At 42.2% G+C, this 23,948-nt stretch overlaps 1 protein-coding gene across 3 annotated transcripts in view; it reads right to left on the bottom strand.

Annotated features, from left to right (window-relative positions):
- The window catches only part of KIF3A (kinesin family member 3A), a 42,191-nt gene extending 18,294 nt beyond the window's left edge, over positions 1 to 23,897 (bottom strand). For 2 of the 3 annotated variants that reach the window (XM_024107822.3, XM_008171211.4), the window contains exons 1-9: positions 18,021 to 18,188; positions 14,138 to 14,420; positions 12,567 to 12,711; positions 12,188 to 12,272; positions 10,766 to 10,871; positions 9,505 to 9,644; positions 8,640 to 8,837; positions 6,184 to 6,358; positions 3,659 to 3,760 (exon numbers count right to left, since the gene is read on the bottom strand). In XM_024107822.3, coding sequence (XP_023963590.1) covers positions 3,659 to 3,760; positions 6,184 to 6,358; positions 8,640 to 8,837; positions 9,505 to 9,644; positions 10,766 to 10,871; positions 12,188 to 12,272; positions 12,567 to 12,711; positions 14,138 to 14,420; positions 18,021 to 18,026 — 1,240 coding nt within the window. In that variant the 5' untranslated portion in view covers positions 18,027 to 18,188. Of the gene's footprint in view, positions 1 to 3,658; positions 3,761 to 6,183; positions 6,359 to 8,639; positions 8,838 to 9,504; positions 9,645 to 10,765; positions 10,872 to 12,187; positions 12,273 to 12,566; positions 12,712 to 14,137; positions 14,421 to 18,020; positions 18,189 to 23,714 lie in introns of those variants that run through there. The other variant, XM_065555921.1, reaches the window with a different exon arrangement.
- Between the last annotated feature and the right edge of the window lie 51 nt (positions 23,898 to 23,948).

Genomic DNA, 23,948 nt, shown 5'->3' with positions numbered 1-23,948 from the left:
ACGGGATTTCAACACAAGATTTCTATGTTCAATTAAACAGTATATTAGTAGGTTAATTTGCAGTAACTGATGCTTCCATGGAGGTATATGGCCAATTTTGGTTATTCAAGCAGGTGTGATCAGAATGAAACAGGGAAAAAAAAAAAAAAAGAAGGATAATGCAGAAGGAAGACAACATGCAAAAGATCGACACAACATATGAGGACAACTACTATTTTGACTGTAGAACAAGTAGTGTTCATTCTACCACTGACGGCCTGAGCCAACTTCCACCATAGTAAATCGGAGTCTCTTCACCTACTGATAGGAGGTGGAGTGGTCCCCAAGTAAGTATTTCAGTGGACAACTTGCCATTAAGTGAATTGCCCACATCCAAATATTCTGGTTAAAAGCAAGTTTGGAAAAGCAAATGCACTTCAATGCCTCCAATAATGTAAACCACTAGAGGGTTTGTACATTTCAAGCCTTCTTGACTGTGACAAGTAAATGGGATTTTGTATTTTACTATTGGTGGAAAAATGTTAATACCACCAATAAATGAACAGTTTAGAAACTAAGGAGCTCTCCCTTTTAGATATAACTAGATATCAACACCTTGAACTATCAGCCTCTCTCTGCCTAAGAAAGGGGAAAAGTGTGACTCAGGCTTGCAGAAGTAAGCTACAAACTAGTATTAGAAAGTTCCACCAACCTGGAATTAGGGCTTTTAAAGAGTATTTTGAGTAAAACAGCCATCACTAATTAATTAATTCTAGTGTTTATAAGGGGACCAAAAGCCCTGCCTAGAGCCAGGGGCAACTAAGCTAATAGTTTCTTCATCCAGACTATTGGCCCCTTCTCTGAACAAAGAATGATAATGATGCCCAAGCAAATGATGATTGAGAGAGACATGGATATCTTTCCACAATAGACAAGTCACTTTTACTTGCACCCTTAAAGATCTGAATCCAGATCTCTTCAGATCAAAGGACTGTGAATTAATCAAATACTATCTAGCCCCCTTTCCAGATTATAAATCTAAAGTAGGATTTTGATTGTTCCACTGATTTGTTCTCTGCCAATGTCTTAATAGAGAAGGAAGCCAATGAAACAAAAACTGGAATTGGATTTTCCATCCTATTTCCCCCTCTCTTTACAGTTAGCTTGAACAAAACACTAACTTGCCTTACATAGTCTCAAACATTAAGCTAAGTTGCACGTTGAACAATTGTTTAAAGCTTGGAAGCAGCAAAAGAAAAGCATGCTTTAGCCAATTTATAAATCCACATTTTTCTCTTAAATAAAAAAGTGGCAGGGAGCAGTGTGGCATTTACAAAATGGAGTGCACAGGTTATGGAAAGGCCAAAGCTTTGTTAAATGACTTAAGAGCTCCCACTCACTAGTGAAGGACTTATCCAGAGGTTTCTCTATGACAGAGCATGTGGAGTCTGAACTACTGCTGCTGCTACTGCCTGGAAAACAAAGAAGTAAGACCCACGGAAAACCCAGGAAAGAAGAAACAAGAATATGAAGAAACACGCAGCTAAAAATTAGTTCCAAAGGAAAGAAATCCAAAGAAACCCAGAAGAACCAGCAAATTGGTTTGAAAAGGCAAAGTAATACTTATGTTTGGAAGCATTTGCTTGGATCCCTCTTAGATTCAGTCCTATAGAGCCACCATTTCATACTCTAAAATGTATGCTACAGAACAACCATATTTCAGCAAACAACCAGCCTGACCATGTCTAGTATGAAACCCAATATGCCTAGATATTTTATTTGTTGTAATTGCTCAAAATGGAAAGTGACCCACATGCCTATTTTCACTTTAATTCTACAGACTATGAAAATTATGCACCATTCATTATGTTATCAGATACGTGAATCCAAACAGGATTTGTCCTATAAAGGGCCATAATACCTGCCTGCAAAAGGGCAGTTACTAAAAAGAAGCCTGTTGCTCAGTTCACTAAGGTAACCAAATCTGAAGAGAACACTTGAATCTACTAGTTTAAAGCACCAACATAAGTAGTGGTGGTCAGCTTTTTTGCCACAAGAAATGAGCCTAGCACAAGAGAAAAGAGCTAGGCTATAGACCTATTAAACAATGGTATATGCAATGAATTTCTAGAATCAATTAATCTTAATTGACAGGAGATTCTCAGCACCATACAATCCTCTGAACTGGCATATGTTGAAGATTTATAATGCTTAGCAATGAAGGGCATATTACTTCACTTTGAGCTAAATTCTGAACTCAGATAACCTTCTGGATTTGCACCAGTTAACTTGAGAGCAGAACTTCAGTACAATTACAGAAATATCTCTGGGGGTGAAGACAAATTATAACAATTCTACTTTTTGCCCTTGTGGGCTAACAATCCACTATGAACATCAAGTAGAGTACATGTAAATATAATATCATCCAACCAATTGAAAACATGTGAACAAAACAGAAAGGCAACTTGTGGATTTTTAAAAACACACCAGGTAACCATGTTCACAGCACTAGCAGCAATTTGACTGAACATGACGAACAGCTGTAACATGAACATTACCCATCAAAAACAATCCCACATAAGCTTGAAAGGACTTGTTTAAAACAGACATCATATTGTAGATTTAATATAATTATGTTGCAATACTGATAATCAATAATGTGACCGAGGCCTCATTAAACATCAACAATGAAACAGATTGTAGAGAAAGCTGCAGAATTTAGGCTCAGGACAGAGTTCGGGGAGTTCACTGTGGCAAGATGCAGTTTTTACATCTGTGTAAACCTTTAACATAAAAAGGTTAGTTAAAACTGGCATTTGAGCTTGGGGCCCCTCTGAAGAAAACAGACAATTTGTGACACCAATGAGAGTGAAGTCAAATGTAACAGATTCCTTCCAGCGTTAAGTCTGGAATTCTGTTTAAACGCATTCTACTCTTCGGACAGGAAAGAAGTCTGAGCACTAAAATAGTTTAGCAAACAGGATGAATTTAGCTTGTAATATTAGAGCCCAGGCCTACAGTCTCTTCTCCCAGCAAAGAGAAGTCAATGGAAGTTCCTTCATCTCTTCCAAATACACAGCAGGCTTTTATTAGACAAAGACACTAAGTTTCCTGGTTTTTTTCTAAAAACTGATCTGTCTCCCTGGGGCAGATTGTTGGACTCTCCCCTCCTAGGATTGCCAACCCTCCAGGATTGTCCTGGAGTCTCCAGGATTCAAAGATTAATCTTTAATTAAAGATTATGTCACGTGATGAAACCTTCAGGATAAGTCCAAGCAAAATTGGCAACCCTACTCCCTCCCCACAACTCCATATCCCAGAGGCAGTTCTGTTGTGTGTGTTTGCTACCAATCTCATAGACATGCACACAGTAACAAACCATACGCGGCCACCCTGCTGTAATCAGGGAACCACCACGTAAGAGAATGTTACTACAAGCAAAACTACCCAAGTGGAAGCAGATGCTATATAAAGGTATAGCAGTCTAGCTAGATTGACTGCTTCAAATGGCTTAGTTTCTACAGGAGGCATGATAATTGCAGCGGCCACTACAACTTTACTACAGTCTCAGTTAAAGTTCATACTTATGCAAATTTGCAAACTGATTCCTTTATGCAAAGATATTTCTGGATACTTCGACGACAAAGGAAGAGAGAATTGGAACATGCTGACACCTTACCCCTTCGTTTTTTACGCTTTTCCCCATCCTCTCCAAGCTCCCCATCTTCTTCTTCATCTTCATCTTCAGAACCACTGATATCAGAGCCAGATATCTCTTCCCCTAAAACACAAATATATGTTTCCAAGGCATTCTCTTTTACAGCAGATCACATAATTAATTGTAACAGTAGCATTTTGTCTACCTTCAATTTTATCTGCACAGTGTCTTGGCAGTAGGGACTAAATGACTGTACAGGCAATGCAGATTTGGGGGTGATCTGGGTTTTTCCATTTGTTTACTTATGTAATAGGTACATGTTTCTTTTTCAGTGTATAAAAACAGATAAATATGAAACCAGCAATCTCAGTAAGGCTGAGAGTCCAGTTCCAAAATACGCTGACATACCAAAATTCTACCTGTAATTATGTATTTCAGAAAGTTTGCGATTGGAGTCTAATATTGCAGTGTTTGTAAAGCACGAGTGCTAAGCATTATTATGCTACGATTCTTCAATGAGGTATTATTTTACTTCTAAACACTTTAGATGAAATTTGAAATACAGAGAAAAATGGCTACCGTTAGGATATAGATATTCAAGCCTGTCTGTAAAGGCCTATACTTTAAGAATTTAGGTCTATGTTTATTACTTAGCTAGTTATAGAGGTATAAAAGAAAGAATCTGTGTAAGGGCCTTCTCTCACTGTGACAGTCCGAGGCACTGTTTAGTCATACTGAAATAAGGCAATCTGGGGCTGTTAGGAAGGTGGTTCGATCTATCACCTCCAGAGAAAGGAAAAAGCCTAGAAGATGTAAAAGGAAATTTAGTTTGCTAGTTTTCTGTCTGGTAAGAACTCACTTATTCATAGACACAGCTGGGAAACCCTTATGTCTTTATAGATGTAGTTGTGAAATCCTCACTTCTGTATTGTTTTGTATGTTTATTTGCATGTCTCTGTCTGGTTCGGTGATTCTTTCTGTCTGCTGTATAATTAATTTTGCAGGGTGTAAACTAATTAAGGTGGTGAGATATAATTGGTTAGCTAATCATGTTACACTATGTTAGGATTGGTTAGGTAAATTTTAGTAGAATGATTGGTTAAGGTATAGCTCTGAATATTACTATATAAATTAGGGGCAAACAGGAAGTAAGTTGGGATTCGAAAATAAGGAAAAAGGAACTTGGATTTAAGCTTGCTGGAAGTTCACCCCAATAAACATCGAATTGTTTGCACCTTCAGACTTTGGGTATTGTTGCTCTCTGTTCATGCGAGAAGGACCAGGGAAGTGGGAGAGTGAAGGAATAAGCTCTCTAACAGCTACTGTGTTCATTAGGAATAAATATTTACACTTTAAGCATTATGCCATATAAATGTTTTTTTTAAAATGTCCAGAGTGTCTCAATTGTTTTCTGAAAAGATGGCTCTCTGCTGTAATCACAGTATGCCTTTGTGTTTTTAATTATTCAACTTGAATTTGAAAACAAAGTCTGTCAGAACCCTTGCACTTAATTACATTTTAAAGTTCAGAAGAGTAGCACAGCTGCATCCTTACATCCATGAGTTTCAGTGTTTGGTTCTCAGCCGTACGCTTTAATCAGACTTCCATTTGCAAGGCATTTATTCTGCAGTGCGGGGCTCAAAATTAGCAAAGGGACTCAACAGGGATTGAAATAAGGAGTTAAGAACAGGGTGTGGGAACACTGCTGTACTTTCCATGTCTCTCTCGGATTGAAAAGATTTCCAAGTGGAAATCTCCTTCTCTGTGCCTTCTCCCTTATCCACAGTCGGTAGGTTACTCATGTGGCCGTATAAACCAATGGAATCATAGCCTGAGGGAACAAAGCTATATGCTGCCAAGGACCCCACCTAGGAAGAGGCTGATTCTCATTTGTGGGATGTGCAGGGTTCAGTTGCTCACAGAGCCTGTGGAACCATATGGTTTTGTAGCTTTACACCCTTATTCTTTATAAAGAGACTTAAAAGCCATCTCCACAAGTTCAGTTTGAGAGTTTCAGAGACACTTGTTTCCCTCCCACGCACTTTTTTCGGCTAGAAGGAGAAGATTTAACCCTTTGTCATTTTGCTTTTTAAAACCCCAATTTGCACTTGTCCCCAGCGTGACACCTATTTGTCATTAACGTAACATGAATGAGACTTTTAAAATTAGTACATTTCAATTATATATAGGTCACATCCAAACCTAAACCAAAGAGAAAAGAAATGATGACGTCTGCTATCTTATGTTAGCTCTAAATACCATCTAGTGGACAAATCCAGTACTTAACTGAAGAAAAGCTCTAACTTGCATTCAGCATAGAATTACATGCATGCCATCTATTTCTATTTATGGGTGATCTTTGGGTTTATTTTCTTTACTTGAGACTAATATAACTAAAATTCATATTTAAAAGCATGGGAACTTCAGATGTTATTCCAAAACTCCTGAAAAGCATACCATGGTAAGTCTTTAAAAAGGAGACGTGTCATACAGGAACAGAATAACCTAAAGGTACAGAGAACATTATTAGGAACAAGGGAAGTTACCTTCCTCCAGCTTTTTTTTAAGTTCTTCAATTTCTTTTTGAAACTGACGAAGCAAGGCATCCTTGGGATCTTCATTAATTCTGGCCTTATTCTTGATGTTTTTGGCACGGTTGGCATATCTTAGTGTGCTGATAGTCTCATCATAATTATAGTCTGCCGGACCAATATTTGCACACTGTTACATACAAAAAAAGGAGTTATTTGTGTATATGGGATTTAGCAGCATGTAAAAGCTTGAATGACACAAATACAAGTAATTGCAAGACCAGGAAATGTAAAAGCAGACCCACGCCCTGTTCTGCAAATCCCTTACTGTAGTTTTCTGCCTGCAAACTGTACTTTTTTGCTGCCTCCAGATTATGAACTAGGCCCTGCCTTGGGATGCACAAGCACAGCTTCCATTTGACCCTATATGTCTGGGTACTCTTGTGCTGGTCTATAGCCTCCCATGTCCATGAAGTGATAATTTTATATTCAGATAAAGGTAAGGCTAAAAGCTGTACAGTATGAGAGTATGTTAACAGGACTGTTGTATATGAGAGACACAGGAGGTAATTGTACTGCTTTATGAGGCACTGATGAGGCCTCAGTTGGAATACTGGATCCAGTTTGGGTGCCACATTTTAAGAAAGATGTGCCAAATTGGAGAAATTCCAGAGAAGAGGTACAGAAAATGACAAAAGATTCAGAAAACCTGACCTATGAGTAGGGCCCTACCAAGTTCACAGCCATGAAAAATGCATCATGGACCATGAAATCTGGTCTCACCCCGTGAAATCTGGTCTTTTGTGTGCTTTTACTCTATACTATACAGATTTCATGGGGGAGACCAGCGGCGTTCCCTCTAATTTTTCCCACGCATAGGAGGAATGAATTTTATGTGCATGAATATGGAGGTGATGTGTCACACATCACCTCCATATTGGTGCATAAAACAAAATTAATGTGGCGAGGGTGGGGCCGAAAGGTTCGGAGTGTGGGAGGGGGCTCAGAGTGCGGGCTCAGGGTTGGGACAGAGGGTTGTGGTATGAGGGTGGGAGGTGAGGGCTCTGGCTGGGGGTGCGGGCTCTGGGGTGGGGCCAGTGATGAGGGATTTGGGGTACAGGCTGCCCTGGGGCTACAGCGGGAAGAGAGGACTCCCCCCAGCCCTCTCTTGCCACAGCAGCACCTGGGCTTGAGGGGAGAGACACCTCTCCCCACGGCAGCTCTGGGGCCAGGGCAGCAGGATATGCGCTTCTGCCCTGGCCACAACAGGTCTGGGGCTGGGCTGGGCCCGGCCCGGGGCATCTCTCCCCGCCGCAACCCTGAGCACCTGTGCAGCGTTTAATAGGCTGCTGTGTGGCTTAGTGGGAACTTAAGAGACCTGCATTTCTCAAATTGGAGGTCCTGACCCAAAATGGAGTTGCGGGAGGGTCACAAGGTTATTTTAGGGAGAGGTCGCAGTATTGAAATCTTTATTTCTGCACTGCCTTCAGAGCTGGAGGGCGGCGGCTGTTGGCCAGGCACCCAGTTCTGAAGGCAGCACCCTGCCAGTAGCAGCGCAGAAGTAAGGGTGGCAATGCCATCCCGTGCCATCCTTAATTCTGCACTGCTGGCAGTGGCTCTGCTTTCAGAACTGGGCTCCCCTAGCTAGCAGCTCCCTCTCTCCAGCTGCCCAGCTCTGAAAGCAGCACCGCTGCCAGCAGTGGCACAGAAGTTAGGGTAGCAGTACTGCAACCCCCCCCCCCACACACACACACAGTAACCTTGCAACCCTCCCCTCTCCCCCCGCCCCCAACTCCTTTTTGGGTCAGGACACCTACCCTCTCAACACCCTAAAATTTCAGATTTAAATAGCTGAAATCATGAAATTTATCATTTTTTAAATCTTATGATCATGAAATTGACCAAAATGGACCATGAATTTGGTAGGGCCCTACCTATGAGGAAAAGTTAAAACTGGGCATGTTTAGTCTTGAGAAAAGAAAACGGGGGTGGGGGGAGCGCGAAAGAAGTCTCAGATATGTGAAGGGCTTTATGAAGAGGATGGTGAGCAATTGTTCTCCATGTCCACTAAAAGTAGAACAAGAAGTAATGGGCTAAACCTGCAGCAAGGGAGATTTAGATTAGATATTACAGAAAACTTTCTAACTATAAGAATGGTAAGCACCAGAGCAGGCTTCCAAGGGAGCTTGTTGAAGCACCATCATTGGAGGATTTTAAGAACAGGTTGCCCAGACACGTATCAGGGATGCTCTAGGTTCTTTGTCCTGCCTCAGCATAGGGGTTGGACTAAATGACCTCTCAAGATCCCTTCCTGCCCTACATTTCTATGCATCGATGAAAGAGCACAGTCCTGAAATAAAAGAGATAAATACCAATGTCAGACTATTCCCATGAGAATTGTACTTCAATTCCACCTTAAAGATATAAACCAGGTTACTGGGACATTGAACTTTGGTGTATCCCATTCTTACCATCATGGTTTTTGAGTTACCCCCCAGGGAATCCTGAAGAAGTCGAGTCAATTTCGAGTTACGATAGGGTACATGAGTACTCTTGCCATCCACCAGTGCAGAAATAACATTCCCAAGAGTGGAAAGCGAAAGGTTAATTTTTGTGGCTTCCTTTAGTCGTTGCCCAGTGGCTCCAGTTTTTGTCTGCCTTTCTGACCCCTGGCAAAAGGAATACACAGGCATTTAGAGGATGAAAGAACAGGGTCAAGCAGATCTTAATAGAATGTTCAGACTCATGGTAGCACTGAACAGTGCACAGCAAAACGACATATCTGGAAAAATGGAACGTACCATTCTCATATACAAAAATTTATTTTAGAAAAACAAACTGTAGCTAATACACAACACTGCATAACACCCCACTGGTAAGTTTTTAAATATGATCTCCTGCTTCCCCCAATCAATGAATATGAGGGAAAAGAAACATCTAGTAACTTATAAACAATCACACTTTCACAAGAATGAATGTAATGGAACCATCTAGATGCACATAACACACTTGAGTAACCTCAAAAATCTGATTATTGTACCCTTGTCCTCCCTCGGCCATCCCCTCCACTGGGAAAATTATGCATGTCTAAGGAAGTCCCCAATCCTGCAATTTATTTCACATAGGCTGACCTTTGCATTCAGGCAGAATTGCATTGATTTAAGTGGGGTTTCACAGCAGTCTGTCCCCACAAAAACTCTTACTGGATCTGGGCCTTACGTTGTAAGCTCTTTGAAGGAGGGGCAGTGCCTTTCACCTGTCTTGTTAAGGGTCCAGCATAACAATCAGTAACCATCCACAACTAGCATTTTGTTAGATCTGTACGTTACTACTTACAGCTAGATCTACAAGGTGCAGCTTGCCCATACGAACATGCATGTTTCCATCAACACCCTTCTCGCTGCACTCAATGGTAATAGTGAAGATGGCATGGGAACGGGAGCTGTGCTCATTCATATTAGTGGCACCAACAGAACCTTTAGTTAAGAGACCCAAAAACATCAGAATTAACAATGAACTATATGGTAAAACAGCCCCTACTCTGAAAACAAAGACACCACAAAGCAGTTATAATTTACAGAGATTGTAATCTTACTTAAAACAGTTGAATACATTTGTTGTTTACTTCTGAAAATGATACTACTTAATAACTAGTGTGGAATAATTATCTCAGCTATAACACCCAACATTTTGCAGGGTTTCTGATGCTGCTAATAAATGTGATTCATCTCCCCCTCAGACCCTGTGGTGAAGGATTGTTTTCTGGTGCTTGAAATTTGCAGCATTCATCTTCAGTCTGGACATGCAATCATTTGAAAGACAAGCAGAGGTTTTCTAGTTGTATCCCTGCATATGCCTTTCAAGGCCCAATCCCAAAAGGCACTAGGCAGCCTCACACCCATTCATCTACTCTGGAAAATACAACTGACTCAGCAAAGACTGCAAATCTAAGACAGATGATGCTCAGTACCCAATAGGGTCAGACCATTAATCCTTGCTGATTGAGTTGTATTTTACGAGTAGTAAAATATTGCAGTTTTCAATGTAGTGGCAGTGACAGTCATTAACACTTGCTTGATTTGTATATTAACCTATAACACTTCATTCAGAAAGTATGTCCTAGATGTTGAAATGAACTGTTTGTTGCTCCGAGAAAACATGCAATCGCATCACCAGTTTACATCACTACAGAGTACAACACTGGTCTAATGCTTGTTCACCTTGGCAAAGGTGAGAGGAAGAAAAGGAGAATGAATGGGCAAGTTCAAGACCAACTAGGAGCCCCAGTGGTTCCCTCTTTTGCTTTGCTGTATTCTCACCACCTCAGTTACAGCACTTTCAAGCCCCACTCTCACACCCTCAACTATAGCACCATCAAGACTCCACATTGAAACAAACCTTCCCGCCAAGAAAAGCTGCCGTATAGGGTCTGTCCTACCTTCGTTGGCTGCTCCTGAATCACAGGACTTAGCAAGGAGACACCCCTCTCTGCTCAGCTGAGAGTGCTATTGGTCTCAAAGTCAGCTGTCTACATGGCAAGGCATAGTGCTACACTAAACTGCTCTGGACAAGAGTTTAAAACCCGAGTACTACTTACGGTTTTTGTGGCCTAGTGTCATGATTCTGTCCATATCATCTGCATTGTTTACAACATAAGCTGAAAGATCTTTAATATAAACTCCCACATCAGGTCTCTCTTTAACCTAAACAAGAAACAGATTTGCTTGAGCACTTCCAGGAGGTGCACAGAGATTATTTTTGGAAGTTGTTTTCTGTAGGATTCACATATACCAGTTATCATAACATAATGCACTAGTGTACTTCTATTTCTAGAAGCATAGTTTCAGGACTTATCAGAACCATACAAGCCTATGGATCAAGAGTGTTGTAGCCTTTACTGATTCTTCTGCCAAGGCAAATCAAATGGAGGGAACACCAATCAGGAGGAAGCCTCAAATCTCCAGAGAGATCGTAAAGAGGGGTTCAGAGAGGGGAGTAGGCAATAGCACATTCAGAGGCAGAGAAAGCACTCAGTCTAATCAACTGTTTCCTGGCCCCAGGAACCACTGGGAATTTCTGATGTATTTAACAAATAAAAAGCTCGCTTGTCCATCTCTTATTTCTTTTCTCAAGAGAAGTACTTCAAACAGACAAAGGTTTCAAAGCATTGCTACAATATCTGAAGAGTGCACCCCACATGCCACATTCCTATTCTGTACAGATGTCCACATCTTTTCCTCTAGCCCTGGGAAGAGTTGTTATGAAGTCAGCTAAAGAGCCATGGTTTAGAGCCCGGGGGTCCACAGACTATGTCGAAGAGGGCTGTGAAAGGTTGTCGTTACCACAGAACAGTGGTTTTCAAACCATGGTTGCTGGACCCCTTGGGATCCGAAGACTGTCTAAGATTTCCAAAGGTGTCCAACCTCCATTTGAAATTTTTTAGGGGCTGCAAAAGAAAAAAAGGTTGAAAACCACTGGTCTAGAACCAGAGAGTAAATATACCACCCCGCAAACTGTTGCTCTTATAACAGGTTCATAACTCACTGCGCGTTTTACATTCTGTCAGGGAGCTCCCAAAAGTCTTTGGGATGATCATAAGATTGTGAGAAAGCTTGCCATAAAAGTAGGAGAAGTTCCCTGAAGGAATCCTAGGGAAAGCACCAGTGTAAAGGACAAAGGCGCTTCAGCCACTGAGTTCATTTGACAGCAATACAGGTGCTGAATAGAATATGTTTTTGTATCCTATTTTGAATATTTTCAGCTATTCTTCCCCAGATTCTCCTAAGGGGAATTAGTCTAGAGTGTGAGGGAAATAATGTTACATTATTAGACTCAAGGTTAAGTGAGAAGGAAAAAATGAGAAAAGGCAAAATATTGATAGTGGCAAAAGGTCACCTTTGATGCTAAAGAAAACTTTTCTTCCCCTCCAAGGTCTGTCTGTTCTTTTAATACTCAGTTCTTCTTGAAGAGACAATTTGTTCCTTTAAAATGTCAGTAATTCAAAACACTCCATCCTCACCTCTAGCCTCTGTGTCTGGTCTTTTCCAAGAAGATCACGCACTTCTTCATTGTAAATTTCCAAGTAAGACACTCGAACCAAAAATCTAAGATTAAAAATGACATTTGTAAACTGAAATATTTGTTAAATGTAACTGTTTTGATCTCAGTGTACAAAGAAAATATGCAGAGTACTAATATAAACTGACAGCTTACTGATCCATAAACAAAGAAGTGCTTAAGCACAAGAGGTGAAATCCTGGCCCACAATGAAGTCAATGGCAAAACTCCCATTGACTTTAATGGGGTCAGGATTTTACCCAAGATCTTTGAAAGCTTGTGCTTCAATCTATTCCTTGTCTCAAGGATGGGGATGATGCAAAGGAAGAAAATTAGTTCACCTTGTGTCCCCCTCTGCCTTTGCAATGTGACCAAATATATGGGCAAATGAATTGGGGATGATTCCTCTAAGTTCAGGAACAGCTCGTACACCTTCCATGGTAAAAGTTTTGCCTGTGCCAGTCTGTCCATATGCAAATATGGTGCCTGCAGTACAAGAAAAATATATATAATGAATCGTAATACCAAAGGTGGCAGTTTTTAATCATTACCTTGGCACTACCAAAACCACCAGTAACAATGAGTTAGAACTGACCAGCTTTTCCAATACATTTCCTCTAGGCCTGTATATTGTGCAAGTGTTGTACAGTCTTTGCAAACACGGCTGCACTCCCACAAATGACTCATGTGTTATTTCAATCAAGCACAATTGCTCTAGGAATGTCTCTCACAAGCCATCAGAGCTAGGCCAATCAATAACGTATTCTATTAACAGGGAGAACAAATATGCAAATGTAGAATGCATGACTCTTCGTTCAGGCACATTTCCTTTCAATTTAAAAAGTAGAATATTTCAATCTTTGTCTTGTACAAAGGCAAAGAAGAGTAATTAACTATACAAGCATAGCTCATGTTCCAGAATACGTACAAACCTGTTAAGACAAGCATAAGGCAGAAACATACGTTTTTTTTTAAAAGGGTAACTGGCTATAAAGTGGTGTCAGCCTGCCTCAGGGCCACTTCCCATGGGTGGGTATCAGCATTCCCTCAACCACAGTTGTAGCAGCCTCAAATTGATTCAGCATAGGCCACATATGGGCATAGCACAAACCAGAATACAGATTTTCAGACTCAGTTATAATTTGGATTACATCACCAATCTGTGAGGCATGGAACTTCCTCCTTCATTTGTATCAGAAAGACTTACCAGAATCATGGACCCAAGTACTGCAAAAATAAGTTTGGCTCCTAAGTCAGGTTTATGCTTTGTTGCAGTTACAAAAAAACCCTGGCCAAAAACAGATAATTAATTCTGTTCTAATATCTGGATACTTTACACACAGCCTTAACAAAGCTTTTGCTTTAGCATTTAAACTTCAGGGAACCTCCTATATTTTACATCTACATTTACCCCAATACAAATTAAGTATTTCACCTAGATCTTTAAAATCTTTGCAACTTACTATTATTTATAACATTTTTCTTCCATTATACATACATGCCAAGTTGTTACTGCAGAGTTGCTGACACATGCAGGGCAACGGATATTTTACAAGAAGAAAAGCACTCAAGAATCCGGGTAGGTTAAAAAGATAAATAAAATGCAAATCCTTTACAAATAGAAAGTAGTTGAGAAGTTTGGCCCACTAACCTTGCCAATACCTGATGCTCACAATGTAACTGATAATTATATGTTACTAATTATAAAAGCACAACCACTGGCAACAGGGAACTCAGAATTGTGAATACCCTTATTGGACATTCTATTTTAAGTAAAATGAGGTTACAGTTAACTATATGAATAATATGGTGCTAGTAACAGTAGTCTTTCTTCAGATAAACTCCTACTAAAATCAGATGGAATTTTGACAGCATAAGGGATCCTTAATTTTTAGGACAATAAGGGACTTACCATTGTATCCTTCCAGAACAGAGTCAATAATTGGTCTCGCAGTTAAGTTATAGACATCAAGCTGTTTACTCTCTGGTCCAAAAACTGTATCAAATGTAAATGTCTTTGGAGGTTCATTGGAAGAGTCTGTTTTATGAACAGTAATGGTTCCCCTCATTTCATCAACATTAACTGCCATCTTGTAGCACATTACTTTCTCTCTTTCATTGAAAGGTCGGCATCGGACGACAACCTTGACATTATCACAGCTCTCAGGCTTGTCCGGCTTCTCAGATTTGTTGATCTACATACATGAAAAACAAAATAAACATCTTCATGTGTTACAGTGTAAGACTTACAGATGTCCTTAAGTGTACACACTGAATAATTCCATTGCATATATTTAAGTACGTGCAAGTCTTTGCAGGATCAGGGGCCTAAGTGTTCAGAACAGGACTGATTTACAATTGGGGCTAAGAAAATAAAGTGCAATAAAGAACTAATTTGATTAAATTAACCTTTTTCTGTTCACAAATTGTACAGGGGTTGTGAAATTCAAATTTATTAGTCATTCAAGATTTGTGAATGTCGAGTGATTCTTTGTTTGCACACTTTGTTGAAAATATTTGTTATTTGAAAACATGTGCACTGTACTGCTTAGTTACATTGAGATTGTTTTTATTCCCTGATTGAAAGATGTAAGTAAGTAATGAACACAAACTGCAGATTTTACAATCAAATATACTGTTAAACATTTGATTTTGAACAGTCAAGCTAAAATTCACATTTTGCAACTAATAACACATGAAAGCTTGAACATTCCTAGAATTCAAATACAGAAGGGTCATGAACACAATCAAACAAATTTCTTTTGAAGTGAATATTTGCAAAAAGTCCATATACACATTTCATTCAGTTCTACTTCAAGTGCAACTTGGGGGACCATATTAGGGGTGCTGTGTCTTTTATATACTCTTAAAATACATATAAGTTTTCTATTCTGCCATCAAGAATTTCAAAATATGAATTGTAAGCCAACAGTTACACACTTTGAGATTGAACATTGCTGATGAAAGACATCTATCACTCATCTTAACACTTACAGTTTCCCAGTCAGTACTAAAAACCCTATCACTGGATACTACAGAGGTTGCTAACTACCAGCCTGCACCTAACTTTTGCTAAGCAAGCTAATCAGGATGTTAGCCTTTGGAGAGTGGGGTTTGTTTGTTTTTTTGCTACCAGTCAGCAGCCAATATTCTGGATTGTTGTCAAGCTTTAGGCTAAAGCACTACTGAGGCAGCATTTGTTCCGCTGGTAGATGAGCTCCTCCAGCCCCCAGACAAGAGAAGTACATATACTCATCCTGTTGAATGGGTGATCAGTTACCGTTCCATCATAGAACCAGCACCACAAACCTAGGGGCCCCAAAAGCAAGAGATACTCCCTGATATGGCCTACAAAGTAAGTGGGTCATAACGGGCAACAGTTCCTCCATCTCCAAAGACCTCACCTACATCACTCCACAAGACCCTGTCCCTTCTCCCATTACTCTTTATGAAGCCATTAGGAGAACTAGTTAAATAACGCTGGCGATCAGCACTCAGATGTAGAACTGGCTAAAGCTGAACCCGGTAAGACTGAGGAAAAGGAAATAGCTTTAAAAGAACTTTCTTCTTGTATAACACTCCCCACTCAGGCAAGGGCATCTGCCCACAGATTGTTAAATTGGTTACTGTTATATTCCATTGGAACAATGAAATCACTAACCAATAAGGAAGGGTGAGAGACACGGCTTTCCCAGGGCTTTCCCAGCAGTTGAACTTAGCCTACGGAGATCATTTCCACAAGAGATAAGAATGACAAATAAACTCAGCATTCTGAAGTAAGCATACTCACATCAGAACACAACATGTAGACAGAGCATTAAAAAAAAAATCCCTATATATTGATCGTGCTATTTCTCCTATAAGTTGGGAAGAGAAAGATTTCTATTTCTACTCTGAAATACTTATAACAAGCTCACATGCTAAGGTGATTTTCTAATTTATAGGTAATTTATAAGTAAATTAGACATCAAAAATCTTATCACCAAAGACTAAACCTAGTAAGAGCCACAGGGTGAGCAAATGTAACAGTTATTTTACATTATATTTGGCAGTTCAGAGTCAGCAGAGGATTCTAAAAGTAAAGGCTTTGAGTATAGACAGAATCAACAAGGCTAAAAAATTGCAGGTCCTCTGTCTGCAATCCAGTCACAAGGAGAAACCTCATTATTTAAGTGAACCTTTACTATTAGACAATGGTAAGGACTGCAGATCAGTAGTTCTCTGCTACACTGAATATCATGTACTTTGAAATTCCTTGAACTCTCTAGCTCCTTAACATTAAAAAAAAAAATTCCGTGACTACTTGAGATTTCACCATATGAAGAAAAATAAGTTGCGGGGCATGCATCAGACAGTACATAGGGCACCAATTCCAATACTCATTGACAGGTGCTTTTGGTAAGGCAAGTATTTTGGACCTAGGAAGCATATTACCTTAAAAAAAAATAGCCTTATCACCATTACAAGCTCAGGCTGATCGTAATAAATATGCACGATACTCAGGATGACTTAGTGAATAATGTAGAGACCACAGGAGGCACAACAGCGTGTTATTATCTATAATAAATTGAAATATGCATGTTCTGCAATCCAGTAAAGGAATATAGTATTTGCCATACTAGATACAAACCACTCACTCAAGAAACCTAGTATCTAGCACTACCCAATGCTCCAGAAGAAGGTGTGAAAAATCTCTACACTTTCATTGTACAACAATCTATTTGAGGTGTGGAAGAAATTCTCTTTCTGAACCTTGCAATGACCAATTTATGCATTGACCTGTGAGATTTGTTTGCATACAGAAGAATTGGTCAAAACCATACAATATACTAAACAGCAGTTGTTGGCATGGAGGAAATAGAATATTATTCTAAGCAATAGTAGGCTATTGCCCAGAGCTTCCACCACCCACCAGGCGTATCCATTATAAGAGCATCTTGCCTACTTATAAATGCACATGATTTAAGCTTCCCTGTGTCAAATTGCAACCACCAACTTTGTCTGGCACTTCTCTGCCCCTCCCTTCTCTCAGATCCCAGTACTCAGCAACAGCCCAGGCCAGCACCATCCCTGCTACACCTGACCAGCACCTGCCTACACTGTGAACTCTAGGCCTAGTACCCCAACCTAAGGGCTCCAGAGCCTTCCTGCACTGTGAGCCTAGGGCATCCTACACATGCTACCCAGAGCCAAGCACTTTACCAGGGCCTCTCTGCATCCTTCACCTCCGAGTGGGCACCACTCTTAGCCTAGGCCCTCCCGTACCTTGCACTCCATCTCTCAATGCAAGGCCCATGATCTCAGACCTGCTCCTGTACTCCATGCTCCAATGCCAAGCCCCTCACCTCAGACCGCTCCTCCCCGGCCCAAGGCCTCCCCTGTACCCCACACTCCACCCCCCCCATGCCAAGCCCCTCACCTCAGACCCCTCCTCCCCGGCCCAAGGCCCCCCTGTACCCCACACTCCACCCCCCCATGCCAAGCCCCTCACCTCAGACCTCTCCCCGGCCCAAGGCCCTCCTGTACCCCACACTCCACCCCCCATGCCAAGCCCCTCACCTCAGACCCCTCCCCGGCCCAAGGCCCCCCTGTACCCCGCACTGCATCCCCCATGCCAAGCCCCTCACCTCTGACCCCTCCCCGGCCCAAGGCCCCCCTGTACCCCGCACTCCACACCCCCCTCCATAGCCGGCCCAGGCTCCCCGCTGCTCCCAGGCCCAGCGCCACCCTAGCAACGGCACAACGCTCCGTAGCGATGGGAAAGGCGGGACCGCGGGCCGGCTCTGGATCCTCACCGGCATCCTGAGCGAGTCCCTGCGGGGCGGCTCCGGTCCGCACCCAGCTTCTCCGCCCGAGGGGGAAGGGCGGGCTCAGTGTAACCCCGAACCCGATACAGTGTAACAATAACAGGGGCGCTAGAGCCGCGACGCCTGCTCCTCCTGGCCCCACCTCCACGCGCGAGTGACGGGGCGCTCAGCTAACCCCTGTGCCATGCGGAGGCCGCTCAACCAATGGGCTTGGGGATAGGGAGGGGCACATCTACTCGCCGCGCAGCCATTGGTGCAGGGCTCCAGCCAATGAGGGGTGAGGCAGGGGCTGGGCGAAGCGGCCTCACTGCAGCAGCCGCGCCCGATGCTCCGCGGGGTTTGGGGCTGTTGAGGTTGCGGGCCGGGCTGGGCCGGGCCGGGCGTAGCCCAGAGTGGAAGCGGGTCGCAAAAACAGCATCATGGAACAGCTCGTGTTGTCACCATCTTGCATCATTAATAATAATTAATGCTAATTAACTAATCATTAGCACTGATCTAGGGCTTCTCATCCAGAGAGCTCAACGTGCTCTGGCCAGTTTAGGAGCTGATCCTGCAGTCTGCTCAGTTCAGGTGTTCGCCATACACCCACACAGACTCCAGCAAAGGGACCGGAATCTGGTATTATCTGGCCATCTGAGGATTCACTGGTCTATACAACTAGCTTCTACCTCAGCCTCCTGACCCAGGGACAGGCCTGGTTGGAGAAGTGCTAGATTCTGGCTATTCTGACCTGACAGGTGGCCTCTTTGCCGGACTTTTGCCAGCTGGCCCAGGTCAGAGCAAGATCCCAAGTTGCTCTAACCAGGGTGGTGGCATGACAATAACCAATTCTCTGATGGCCTCCTCTCCGCTGCAAGGTGCTGATCTCTGCTACAGCAGAGAACCTGGCCCAGTGACTGTAGACGTTAGGGTTCACCATAGTCGAGCTATTAGTTTATTTGGTAGAAGGCTCTGTTGTAATGATGGTGACACTATTACATGTAGTGATGGGAAGCAGTTATTACGTAACACAGTGAAAGGGTCTGGTCCTGCAAGGTGCTGAGTGCCTTCATGTTTGCGCAGCACAAAATCAAGCCTGGTCTCCTTCCTCACAGAAATACTCTCATTGACTTTAGTGGGAGCTTACTCACATGAGTAAGGTGAGCAAACATTGAGACCAATTTTCTCTTAAGGGGGCCACTGTGAAAAACGAGAACACAGTATTTTTATACGGAGGACCAAATCCTGGTTTTAGCATGTACATCCTGAGTACTGGGGGCTGGGACGAAATTATTCCCTCATAAGCTGCACAGTAACTGTAAAACAGCAAAACCCTGTTGTGGTTTTACCCCACAGCTCCTAATTCCACATAAAGAAATGGATCTGATTCTTCTCCAGTCTCCTCCCATCCTTCCCCCAAAATCCATAGGGAGTTTTTCCCACATTCCCTGCAAAGCAAATCGCCTGTGTAAGGTCTTGGAGTCCTGTACCATCTGCTGAGTACTAGTAGAACTACACCAGGTATAACTACAGGGACCACCATTTACAGTTACAATGGGCAGCCACGGAGAGGGGAAGAAGTATAGATGGGGAGACTCGGCCTGTGATTGCATACATCTACAAAAAACATCAATATCAGAAGAAAGAAGGTGAGGTCTGTAACATTTAGCAACTGTGCACATTTGCCTTCAGGTTATAAGAGAAAGTGGAAATATGGCAGGAGTCAAGATTAAGTTTTTAATAAGAGGATGGGTTAGACACCTAATATAGTATTATACAACTAGCAATTATCATGTGGCGTATGCATGGGAACTTACACATAACTACAGGTATGTGTACCATTTCCTCAGACCTATAGGCGGTGTCAAAAGTGAGTCAAAAAGGTGAGAACAAGTAAAACAATCTCTTCACAGCTATTTTTCAGTATGTACATAGTGCCACAATGGTACATAGCACTTTACAGTGTGCAAAGAATCCTAATGGAGACATTTAGCCCTCCCCTCCAAGAGTTCATAACTTACAGGCAAGAAGAGGTTCACATACAGTAAAACAGACAGAACGGTGTGTGCATGTCTCCACGGAGCAGCTGGGGCTTTGAAAGGGCATGGCATATATTAGCTGGGGGTCTACTCCATATGAAAGTGCTGCATGAAAGAATCCAAAATTAGGCGTGGAGGAAAAAGACAGGGGAAGCACTCAGGGAAGAAGCTTGGGTGGAACAAAAGGAGCAGGAGGGAGTGTAGGAGGAGAGAAAGTCAATAGCAGTTCTATAGAGCTACGAAAGCGAAGAAGAGACGCTTGGATTGTCTTATGAGAAGCCAGGGCAAAGATCCAATTCCTATCATCCTTGAGTAGCAGGTAGGGAAACTGCCCCAAGCAGCTGCATTTTGGCTGGAGCTATAGGAGAAATTGCACAGGGGTACACCAGAGAAGGACTCTGAAGGAAGTTGTTGTAGTCAAGGCAGTATTCAATGCAAGGAAAGGAAAGAGGAAGGGACAGATTCTGGAGATACTCTAAAGGAAGAAAAGATAGGAATTGTAGCCCAGTCTTGCATTTCTTCCTCTGCCAAAACTTCAACTGGCCTCAATGAAAGCACGATCTGGCCCTATGGTAGCTAATGGACAGATTCAGCCACCCTTACTCATACTGAGTGGAACTTTGAAATCAGCTGGTCTACTTGTGGAATGAGGTATTACCCAATTCAAGTAAAAGTGATACAATTTGACCCTGAATGTGTAGGAATTAATTTAAAATATTTATTATGATATAGGTCTTAGCTTTTCTTTCTTTTTTACTGAACATATTTTCCATTCGTATAACACAACATTTTAGTCACTACCACAATAGTTTTCAATCTATGGTCCCATGGGGGTCTGAAGACTATGTCTAAGGGGTCCGTGAAAGATTGTCGTTACCATAGAACAGTGATTTTCAACCTGTGGTCCACAGACCCCTGGGGGTCTGCAGACTAAGATTTCCAAAGGAGTCCACACCTCCATTAGAAAATGTTTAGGGATCTGCAAATGAAAAAAGGTTGAAAACCATTGGTCTACACCGTGAGTTTACTGGAATTTATTTTGGGGTGGGATTTTTAATATATGGCCATCAAAGGCTTGGGCTGCATGTACATTGAGAATGACTCATAGACTTTAAGGTCAGAAGGGACCATCATGATCATCTAGCTTGACCTCCTGCACATTGCAGGCCACAGAACTTCACCCACTCCTGAAATAGACCCCCAAATTCTGGCTGAGTTACTGAAGTCCTCAAATCATGGTTTAAAGACACGTTACAGAGAATTCAACATTTACACTAGTTTAAACCTACCAATGACCCATTCTGCAGAGGAAGGCAAAAAAAACCCATGGTCTTTGCCAATCTGACCTGGGGGGAAATTCCTTCCTGACCCCAAATATGGCTATCTGTTAGACCCTGAGCATGTGGGCAAGACCCTCCAGGCAGATACCTGGGAAAGAATTATCTGTAGTAACTCAGAGCCCACCCCATATAATGTTCCATCTCCAGCTCTTGGAGATTTTTGCTTCTGGCAGTCGCCAATGAGTCACATGCCATTGTAGGCAGTTCCATCATACCATCCTCTCCATAAACTTATCAAGATCAGTCTTGGAAGCCAGTTAGATTTTTTTGTCCTCACTGCTCCCCTTGGAAGGCTGTTGGTTAGAAACATTCGCCTAATTTCAAATCTAACAAAAAAACAATACCTAGCTCTTCACCTCCCTTGAACTCATCTGTACCCTCATAATCCTTCCCCCTTTTTAAAAGCCTGGGAGAACAGGCAAGCCTTGCAGTGCATTCAGAAGGGCATTTAAATTGATACTATTGTATTTTCATAATAAAATGTCATTGACAAAGCTTGCTTAATGAAGTTCTTTGTACAACTTCTCAGATGAACTTAGTGTGGGCCAATTTTTGCCCAATTCCTATTAAATCCATTAATTGTTTGGCCCCACCAGTCAAATCCTGGCCTTTTGAAGTTAATATCAAGACTTCCATTGGCTTCAATGGAAGCAGGTTTGGGCTCTGATTTTGTTAATTCTGTGTGTGTTTGAGAATCGATCTTGAGGTAGTGGCTGAGGCCAAATGTTCCAGGCCAGGTGTCTATGATTATAGTGGTATCAAAGAAGTGTTCCAATTTTTAAGGTGTTGCAGCCCAGTGATACTTGAGCTGTGATATTCTACAACTGCATGACACTCTTTATGGGGCCTGATGCAAAGCCCACTGAAGTAAAAAGAAAGCTTCCCTTTGGGTCGGTCTACACTCGCGGCAGTTGTAGAGTATGGACATTGTATGTCCAGTTAGCACGGGTATAAATTGCAGTGTAGACAGTGAGGCAGTCCTTAGGTGAGTAGACATGCCAGAACCCATGGGTATGTACCCTACACGGCTCTCTAAACGTCCAGCCAGTGTATCCCACATCTACACTGCGACCTTTAGCAGTGTAGTGTCCCGCTGTCCCTCCACTGCCAGAGCCTTTCCTCACTGCAGTGAAAGACTCTGGCAGCAGAGAAAGGCTCTTGCAGGAGGAAGGCACCAGGGAAAGTCTCCAGCAGCTCCCCACTGCCAGAGCCTTTCCCGGCTGCTTCTTCTCTACCAGAGCCTTTCCCTGCAGCTTGTAGCCACACATCACAGTGTAATTAATTCATCTTAATTAATTAGCCTCTTAGAGTTAGTAGGGCAACTCCCACCTTTTCTTGTTCTCTGTATGTGTATATATATATATATATATATCTCCTTACTATATGTTCCATTCTCTGCATCTGATGAAGTGGGCTGTAGCCCACGAAAGCTTATGCTCAAATAAATGTGTTCGTCTCTAAGGTGCCACAAGTACTCCTGTTCTTATCACAGTGAGTGTGGATGCAACCAGCCTTTCAGTGTGGTGTGTACCCTACACGGTGCCACAAGTGTAGATAAGGCCTTTGACTTCAGTGGGAATCGGATCAAGCCCCTGTGTAGACTCCTCTTCCATGTAAGCTCCTTAAAGTGTCATGTCACTCTATGATCAGCTGTGATCACAATATGGTGGCTGCCCTAGGAAAAACAATGACAATTTGAAACAGGTAGAAGGAGGCAGAAAGAAATACATACGTATGGGTGGCAGGGAACCGACAGAGGCAGAGTTCTCATGCTTGATCTGTCAAGCAGCCCTAGATAATACCGTTCATATCACAACCTTTACTCAGCTCTTTTGGTGGCTATATATTGAAGTGGATTGTCTTAGTGATTGGAGCAGGACCCTGGCTGCTACACTGGATAACTCAGGTTGTGAACAGCTACGACACGATTTTGTCTTCCTCTTTGGATATTTATGGTATAACCAAGTTAAGGAATTACATAGCCTAAATATCCACTAGGTTTAAAACAAAACACCCACCAACATATAACTCGTATTTTGTCAAGAAAGACATCTGCACCTGATGACAGGGTATGTACCCTAGAGGCTAGAGCCCGCTATGCTAGTGATGAGATTGAGAACCAGAAACTATTAACAAAAGTGGAAGTGGAGGAGTCTGTTTTTATTTTCCAGACTGAGTAAAACACAAAACAGAAAGACCATAAATAGTGAGAATAAAATGCCATGTTTAAATGTGTTACCAGTTTAACATAACAGAAGGTATGGTCAGTAACAGAATAACAGTTATTAAATATGTAACACGTAACATTAAATATAGACACTCACTTAGGTCCCCAATCCGCCAAACACTTCCACATGTGCTTCATTTTTATGACCCGTCCCCGAGTATCAGTGGCACGACTCAGATCACGCTCCAGACTGCAAACGCGTTTACTTGTTGCTAGTCTTGCCCGCTAGTTAAATGTGTACCCGGGCTTCAGCAGAGGAATCCTTGCCACTGCAACTCTCGAGAGCCAACCAAAGGCTTGTGAGTGGCAGACGGCCACGCTGGCCCGGATA

The sequence above is a fragment of the Chrysemys picta genome, chromosome 8 (genome assembly GCF_011386835.1).
Source record: "Chrysemys picta bellii isolate R12L10 chromosome 8, ASM1138683v2, whole genome shotgun sequence".
NCBI classification, from domain to species: domain Eukaryota; kingdom Metazoa; phylum Chordata; order Testudines; family Emydidae; genus Chrysemys; species Chrysemys picta.
This window is presented reverse-complemented; position numbering and strand designations above follow the sequence as displayed.